The 9,677-nt window shown below is 35.9% G+C and overlaps 1 protein-coding gene across 1 annotated transcript; it reads left to right on the top strand.

Annotated features, from left to right (window-relative positions):
- Positions 1-2,711: 2,711 nt before the first annotated feature.
- On the top strand, positions 2,712-3,203 carry LOC145577826 (uncharacterized). Its single transcript, XM_081635262.1, has one exon. The coding sequence runs from the start codon at positions 2,712-2,714 to the stop codon at positions 3,201-3,203; it is 492 nt and encodes a 163-aa protein (XP_081491388.1).
- The last annotated feature ends 6,474 nt before the right edge of the window (positions 3,204-9,677 follow it).

Here is a 9,677-nt window from a genome sequence, read left to right as displayed (position 1 = left end):
AAAAAAAAAATTACCAACGACTTTTTTTATATTTTTGCCTATAAAAAGAGACCAATATTGCCAATGTTTTTCTCACTTAAATTTTTTACCATCCCTCTACTAACCCACAAAAGCTAAGTTATATATTATCTAAACCCAAAAAAATAATATTAGTCTTAATTATGGATCCTAATATTCCTAATAATCAAGGAAATAATTCTACACCCAACATAACCCAAATTACCAAATTAATTCCAATTTTCCAAATCAATCAATAACTTAATTCTAAAACAGACATCGAGAGTGACACGTGTCACATCCTGGTGCTTTTTTTCCCTCCAAAACTCCCTTTTCTTTTTAACTTTTTTTTTATTTTTTTGTTAACATTTGATTCTATAATAATATCATTCCAAATATTTTATGTTATTTATATGACTATTTTTTTTGTTAATATTTTATTTTGTTTCTATAATAGTACCATTCAAAATCTTTTATGTTGTCTTTATGACAAATATATTCCTTTATTTTACTTGGTGTTCATAATTTTTTTTATACAAAATCCTTTTTAATTGTCTTTCAAATGGAGTATTATTAAATTTTGCAAAAAAATAATAATAAATTGATTCATATAAGGTGTTAAAGAAATTACTTTATAAAATATTTTATGTTTTTTTCCAATTCCTCAAGCTAATATTTTATTTCAATTTCAATATGACTATAAATTCAAATTAATTATAATTTTGTTTCTGAGATTTTACTACTGCGTATATATTATTACAAATTAAGGACTTATAAATTATAGTATAACTATAAAATAAATTTTGGGTTTGACAATTATATGTCTAGACCTGGCAAATGGGTCATTCGGGTCAGGTATGGATCGGGTCAAGAGGTTATCAGGTCAAGTTCGGGTCGGGTCGAGTCATTTCGGGTTTCGGGCTGATTTCAGGTCAACTGATAATCGGGTGGGGTCGAGTTTCAGGTCGAGTTCTGGTTGGGTCAAGTTTGGGTCGGGTCAATCTTCGGGTCCAATTTTCGGGTCAACTTCGGGTCGGGTCATATTTGGGTCGAAGCATTGGGTTAAATTCAACTCTTTATATATATTTATATATTTTTTGACGAGAAACTAACTATATTTATTAAGGCTACTTTTTTCATGGAATACAATAATTGTTTGACTTTAGATTATTTTGTAATTTCATTTAGTATTGAACATTATGTTATGTACGCATTATTATTGTACTATTTTTTTTTTTTTTGTAGACTTGTGAGAATTGTGACTTTTATTTCGAGCTTTAGTTAATTTTTTTAACCTTATGGACAAACTCCGTAGAATAGTCGTTAAATTTCAATCTTTTTACGAATTTTTAATAACTTATAGAGATAAAGGCCGAAGAAATCGAGAAAAGTAATGCTCAAAATATGTAAATTACTTACACTGTTACACATTACAAATTAATAAAAAAAAAATTAAGTCAGTTTGATTGCGGTTTTTTTCTATTTCGGTTTGCTCAGGTCAAGTCTTTATTTAGCTTAAATAGATTCTGGTCATCTAAGGTATAAGATAATTTTGGTTCGGGTTACTTTGGATTTCGAATCTATTTGGGTCAATTAATTCAAGTTAAAGGTCGGGTCACTTTGGGTATCGGGTCAACTACAGGTCTCAGGTTGGGTCATTTCGGATCTCGGCTCAACTTCGGGTCGGGTCATCTCGGGTTGGATCGTATTGGGTCGGGTCAATTCGGGTTTCGGGTTATGGTCGGGTCAATTCCACTTCGGGTCGGGTATGGGTCGAGTCAGGTTGATTCGGGTTTTGGTTCAATTTCGAGTCACTGTTTTTTGGTCGATTTCGGGTCATTCGGGTCGGGTCATCGGGTATGGATTAGAATCGCCAAGTCTACATATGTCTAATTGTAGGAAAAAGGTAAAATGTCAATTAATTGTAGTCTAATTATAGGAAAAGGTAAAACATCATATGTTGTTTGATTAATTTTTTATGTTTATTAAAAATTTATTTATAAATAAGTATTTAATAATATAGCCACTAGCTAGACTAGATCTAGCCAAGCCTCGCCTGAAAAAAATACTCGGGTTTAGGCAGCCTAAAAAATTCATTTTTGTTTAATTTTTCGCTTGCTTATTAATATGGATAGATTATGACATTATAATTTCTATATTTGATGTGTATGTTTTATCAAAATTTTATTTGTTGGATATTCTTACAAAAACTAGATTTACCGTGCATGGCACGGGCTTTAAGCTAGTTTTCAAGCTAATCTCCACTTTTATCCAAATGGTCTTGCTAATCCAAATGTTCAAAGAATGTTATGTTATAACATTCCTAACCGACCAATAATAAATCTTAATCAACAGTTTCCTAACCAGTTTCAACAACAGTTTCCTAACCAATTCCAACAACAATTCATGAATCAAATTCCCCAAAAATTTTCTTCTGGTTTAATGTTCCCAATGTCTCAACACGTTGGAAACCAAGTGGAGAATAGTCCAACAACTCCTGGGGGGGATGGAAGTAGTAACAAAACTCCTCCTAAAAGAAATGCCAATGATGATGAAAATGACGATGATGACGTTGATGGTGAAGATCTGCAAGATAGCAACACCACCTCGTCAAATGCAAAGTGGGGTGCACAAGAAGACGACGCACTTGTCTCAGCTTGGATAGAATGTGCAATTGAAGATCCGGAGACAGTAACTGATTAGAGTTTGACTATATGTGGAAATCCATATATGAGTTGTATGAACAAGCTAGGGAAGACAATCCTTCCACTATCCGCCCTAGAACCTTGAGAGCTATGAAAGGTCGTTGGGGTAGAATAAACAAAGATGTAAACCTATGGGTTGGGTGCTATGCTGCAGCACAACGTAGAAATGCAAGTGGTACCAACACTTACAATGTCATGACTGAAGCTCAAGAAATGTATAGTGCATCATGTAATGGAGCCCGGTTCACTTTAATCAGTATATGGGAAGTGTTGAGAAAATCTGATAAATGGAGGCCAACAAACAAGCAAGTGTCGAATACCAGTGAAAGTGATAGCTCCAAAAGATCAGATTCAGATACTCCAATGGAATTAGGTAGGTTTGGACGTCCAGATGGGGTGAAAAAGGCAAAAAGAAAAGGTAAATATGTAGCTAGTTCTAGATTTAATAGTTTAGACTCATTTACTCAAGCCCTATCAGAGATGAATGTTATGAAGGAGTAATACAAAAGTGTTGATGAGAAGCGAGCTGATGTATCGCAACAAATGTTGGATTATCAAAAGGAGCAAGATGTCATCAAGAGACAGAGGAAAGAGGAGGAAAAGAGGTTCAAGTTATTTAGTGTTCTACTTGCAAAACCAAACCTCTCTGTAGATGACCAAAAATTGTTTTGGAAATTGAAAGAGGAGTTCATTCCACCTTTTAGGCTAGTTATTTTTGTTGTTAGTTTGATATTATTTTAAGTTAGTTTAAGCTTCTTCAACGTTTGTCTTAATTTATGTTGTTGTTCATTTGGTATGCTTTTACAATTGTTTTCTGAGCATATGTAAAACTTGTTTTTATTAATGTTGTTTAAATATAATTGAAGTCATTGACTTGTCAATGAAGAAACTCTTTAATCTCATCTTCTAGAGATGTGTGAACAAACATTGGTTTGCAATTGGATGGAAATCTGCAAACCTTATCAGAAATCTCATCTTCTAAAATTGCGTGCCTATATAATAATTCGTAATTGGATTGAAATCTGGATATATCATTAGAAATCTCATCATCTAGAGTTGTGTGCCAATACATGCATTGTTTTGTAATTGGATGGAAATCTGCAAACCTTATCAAAAATCTCATCTTCTACAGTTTTGTGCCCATACATTATATCATCCATAATTGTTTTTAAATCATTTACAAATTTCTATATAACGCCTTTTCACTTTGTAGTTCAATACAAAAACAAAAATACCCTTCCTCACAAAAACAGTCTCACACTAAACACTACTCTTAACATATATACCCAAAAATGAATTCTGATTCAAATTCATCTAGTTCATCAAATTCTGGTATTTTTAATTATATGGTGAACGACTATGTTGAGTGGCATGAATCAATTACTCAGAGGCGTAAGGAAGAGGAATTAATTGAGGAACCGATTAATTTAGCTGTTGTCCCCCTTGTCACCTCTACTTTTCAGGTCCCATTCACTCCCGGTCCTGAGAAACAAAGGTGGTAGGTACCAAGAGATCGTGAAGATGCTGATACACGGTTATATAACGACTACTTCAGTCCCAAACCACTTTATAATGACGATATGTTTCGTCGAATATTTTGCATGCGTAAACACGTTTTCACGCGCATTGTTGAGGAGCTAAGTGAATGTAACGAGTACTTTCGATAAAGGCCTGATGCCACTGGAAGATTTGGTGCTTCCGCTTTCCAAAAATACACTGCGGCAATGAGGATGTTGGCTTATGGTACAGCAGCCGATGCAGTTAATGAATACCTCAAAATCGCGACAAGTACAGTAAGAGATTGTCTCCAACACTTTGTTGAAGGGGTTATCTCTAAATTTGGACAAGAGTACCTGAGGAGGGCAACACCCGCAAATGTAGAGCGACTTCTTCGTGAAAGTAATGTTCATGGATTCCCCGGTATGTTGGGGAGCATTGATTGCATGCATTGGGAGTGGAAAAATTGTCCACGTGCATGGAAAGGAATGTACCAAGGAAGAAATAAAACTGCGACCATAATTTTAGAAGCTGCTGCTTCCAAAGACTTGTGAATATGGCATGCTTTTTTTGGCACACCTGGTTCACTGAATGATATAAATGTCCTCCAACGGTCGCCAATGTTCGATGATATTTGTGAAGGTCAAGCCCCAGAGGTGAGTTTTAATGTGAATGGAAATAGATACAATATGGGATACTACCTTACAGATGGTATATATCCAAAATGGGCAGCATTTATCCCAGCCATCAAGCTTCCACAAACAGCTAAGCAAAGATTATTTACAGGATGCAAGAAAGTTATCGAAAAGATGTTGAACGTGCCTTCGGAGTGTTACAAGCTCGATTCGCAATAATACGGCAACCAGCTCTCGCATGGTCGACAGAAATCCTATGGAAAATTATAATGACATGCATTATCATGCACAATATGATTGTTGGAGATGAACGAGAAAACTATTTGCATTACGATGTATCTGAATTTATCACTGATCAACCTCAAAATATAGCCGGATCTTCAAACTAAGATATTAACCAACCATTCACTGTGAGAGAAGGACGACTACGTAATCTCAGTTTAGCGGGTTACATGGCAAACAGAAATAATGTCATGTGTCATTGAAAAAAGACTTGGTTGAGCACGTATGGAGTACGTCGTTTTAGTAATGAATAACGATATAAAGTAGTTAGATAATTATTTTCTTATCTAATGCTTTTTTCATTGTAATGTTTTCCCGTGTTGTGAAACCTCTTTTCAGTTCCATCTATGAATTAAATGTGATATTGTTATTTTAAGAGTAATAATAGTTAAGCTTCAATATTTTTTTTTTAATAATATTTACATTAATCATGTCATTATTACGAATACTTTGATAATTAGTACAAATAATTATTACATAAACTAAATTAATGACAAATTCAAGAACTTATAGATGTCATTAGTTCGACTAATATGTTTATTAGAAGAATAATTAAACATAAACTTTATTGGTAGGAGAGAGAAAACATGGATGGGGTATTGATAAAAGTAGGAGAGAGAATGGTGGGGTGTAGGGAATATTTCAAGCCATCCCACACTTGAGCCCCACTGTGATCATACACTTAAGCATGGTGGCGTCCAAAGGGAAGGAAGCTAGAGCAAAAGAGTCGCCAACAAGTTTTAGGAACTTGTAAACCGTTCACAGAGTGAAGGTTACACCCCTTAACGATCCAGGAGATCGTTAACTCCAATAGGTCTGGAACCAAGACTGGAAGTTCGGGGATGAAGGTACGAATCCAATCTAAAAGAGAAAGAACTCGCCCTAATAATAAGCCTCTACTTTATTCTTCTCGTATTCATGTGCGCTTTCTGACTAACATACAACCATTAGATTAACCCTAAACCTGCTTATCTATGTTGGTTGAACATTAATGCACAAACAAATCTATTATTGGCGATCACTTGAATTATAATCATATTAGCCTAAACAAGATTATTAATTATCTTATTAAGCGCGATTACAAGTACAAATTCCCTTTAATCTTGCAAGAGAGGGGGTGATTAAGCAATAACAATAATATAAACATAATATCAAGCAACATAATAACAATCATCATCATAATCTCAATCTCAAAGCATTATAATATTAGCAAGATCCTAGGCATGATACTAACAAGATTAATAACAAACCCTACCATGTCACTAAACATCAAAGATCAAAGCTTTAACCCTAACATGATACTACCATGATATTAAGAAAGAAAATAGGAAGCACCGTAGAAATCATAATTGATATTAGAAATTACCCTAAACATGATACTAGGAAGCAATAAAACATCCTCACATGATACTAGGAATCAAAATAATAATCTAAGCATAATTTCTATATCATAATATCAATTAAACAATTAAATTACTTACTTGGATGCCTCGTATCTCTTTCTAATAACAAAATACACACGTTAGTAACTTCAAGGTACAGTATTAAAACAAACAATTAAATTAAATAATTGAAATAGAGATTTGGGACCAAACCCTCAGAAATATCAAACCTTTCACGTCTAGGGCGAAGGCAACTTCGAACTTGGCTAGGTGTGTCTAGAACTAATGTATGAGGAATTGTGTTTGAGAGAAGGCTTAGAAAAAAGAATAGAGAGAAGGAATGCTTCTAGCTTAGAGAGAGAGAGGAATGATTGTTGTTTGTAGATGATTGACAACGGAGGTCCAGGGACCCTATTTATAAGAAAAAAGTCCGGAATTGATAGAAACAAATCAGAGTTTGAAAAGGAATAAAACACGCTTCTGTCGCCAGGCGACAGGCTTCGTCGCCAGGCGACGAAACTGTCGTTTGGCGATGCAGAAGGTTTTCCACGCGTTTTCAACGCGGAATCTATTTTTCGATAAAATCAAGTCGTAAAATCCGTACAAAGAGTAAAATCGTAATTTCATTTAAAACACTTCTTTTATTCCAAATAAAACTCATAAAACATAATTATCAATCCTAATTCCTTTAGGATTCAAAAGAACCTCCTAGAAGATTCTAGAAGACTATAATCAATCCTAATTGCATTCGGAATGATAATTCTTAATAGGCCCTCCTCTAGATCATTGGGCCGCATATAAGAACCAAACCAGGCCCAGTTTAGTATTTTGGCCATAACTTCCTCATTACTCATCGGAATTGGGCTTATAATATATCGTTTGAAAGTTCTTTTCGAATTCAATCCAACTACACCGTTATTGGACCCTTTTCATGGACCAAACTAAACTGGATTGGGTATTTTCATAAAATAGAGCAGCTTTTTGAAAACAGAAAGAAAGATTTTTTTAATAAAAACTAACCACAACATTAGACTTTTCACACTTTCACCTCATTCGATTATGATTCGACGCGAAAAGCATTCATCACTGGGTTTGGTTTTGGTTAGACACATTTGGGTGTCTACAGAAGCCCCCACTTTGACTGAGTTTAGAGAAACTCATGTTTCGAAAACGAAAGTCAAAGTAGCGATAGGGACGGAGAATGATTCAGAACGTTTTGGCAATCCTAAATTATTCTTGTAACGCCGATACCTGCAAACTAGCGTTAGTTAAAATAGATAAAAGAGCTAAGAAATGCGTATCTTGCACAGTCGAGCACACGTCTCTAGAGTAACCATTTTTTGTTGTTGGATTGTTGTTGTGACAACCTTCCACAAGTTAGGGAACGCCATCTTTTTGTTTTGATGTTCAGTCGTCTCTGAACAATGGAGCCTTTAGAGGATGCCCACGCGTCTCTAAGTAAAAGAGCTTTGATATGTCCACGTGTCTCTGAACAAAGAGCTTTGACGATCTTCCTCAAGCTAGGGTATACCGCCTGAAGACTGCTACGCCTGTAACTGCCTCCAATTTCTGCTGTGATAGTCTTCTGCAAGCCAGAGAACACTATCGAAGATTGCTTCGCCTGAAACGACCTTCTACAGCCTTATGACCATCTTCCGCAAGCCAGGGAACTTGATCGAAGATTGCTCCGCCTGAAGCCATCTTCAGTTGTTGCGATAATATTCCGAAGAAAATTACCGAAGATCAACGCATGTCAATCCTTAATGCTGCTTGAATTTTGTTGTTGATGCTTTGGGTGATGACAATCCTCTTTTCTTCGGGAACAGTTGTCAACACAACTCTTGTATGATGTATGACAATCCGATTTAGGGAAAGTTGTCAATGCCACGTAACAATCCATCCTTGGAAATGTTGCTACGATGAAGCGACAATCCGTATCTCGAAAAATTTGCCAAAATCCAATTTTGGGAAAAGTTGCCAATGCTTCGTAACAATCTGTCATAAGAACTTTGCTATGATCGACAATCCACATCTTGGAATATAACTCATGAAAGCAAACCACCTTGGAAATTTGCCAACGCTATGCGACAATCCTTTTAGGAAAATATTGCTACTATTGACAATCCGCGTCTTGGAACATTTGCAAAAAAGAGTCGACCGACAATCCACTTCGGGAAAATTTGCCACTTACTGAAATGAATGACAATCCACGTTGAGGAACCTTTGCCGAAATTTATGATGAGTAGAGACCTACGACAATTCTTTGGGAAATTTTTCCATAGGGAACTATGTGTATGACAATACAATCTTGGAAAAATTGCCAAACAGAGCAGGAGCACGACAATCCACGCTTGGAAACTTTTCTAGAGATGACAATCCAATCTTGGAAAAATTGTCGTTTAAGATGAATGCGCGATAATCCACTTTTGGAAATATTGTCAGTTGGGGATGACAATCCAATCTTGGAAAAATTGTCGTATAAGTGCTTGCTTTTGAACCGATGTCTTGGTGCTTGTTATGAGCCAATGCTTAGGCGCTTAAGCTAAGTGAGACGATCGTCGTCAGGTCAATCACTTACTGCGATTGTAATCGAGCCGACTACTAATCATGTCAATTTGCTTATAGGGGCTAACTGGCGTACCAAGGAACCCGAAATTGCTGTATGAGGTCTGCATAATCCAATATAGGGCCATGTATCTCATTGCTGCTCCGGCGCACGCTGGAAACCGCTGTCGCCGCGTCCTCGCTCTGTCGTCAAGCGACAGATTTTGTTGCCAGGCGACAACCTTGTCGTCTGATGCTGGAGTCAAGTTTTCATTCGCGGCTTTTCGAAAAAAAATCCAGGAATGTTCTTGCTCACTAAAATGTACCTGCATTTATATTTTGGACTATAGGACTTTGCTTATCTTTCTTTAGGGTTGACCTAAGACTTAGTGTTGCTTGACTCATTGACTTGACACGATTCAAGGTATAAACTTGACTTAATGATGACTCACTTCATGTGACTCGTGTGTGCATAGTGTTGACTCATGAAGCTCGATATGTACATGACTCGAAATGCTGAAAAACAAAAATTTCCGTCATTTTTATGGAGGGTACTGACTTTCTCCCGAAAAAGAAAGACGCAAAAAGGAAGAAGTTTTTGATGGTGCATGTTGAATGAGCTTAGTCAAATGTTG

This window comes from Chenopodium album, chromosome 14 (assembly GCF_948465745.1).
Source record: "Chenopodium album chromosome 14, dcCheAlbu1.1, whole genome shotgun sequence".
Classification (NCBI taxonomy): domain Eukaryota; kingdom Viridiplantae; phylum Streptophyta; class Magnoliopsida; order Caryophyllales; family Amaranthaceae; genus Chenopodium; species Chenopodium album.
Note: the sequence above shows the minus strand (reverse complement) of the source record. Positions and strands in the feature narration are given on the sequence as shown.

Coding starts and splice junctions, on each gene's coding strand:
- LOC145577826 (XM_081635262.1), top strand. CDS start 2,712: ATGTGGAAATCCATATATGAGTTGTATGAACAAGCTAGGGAAGACAAT.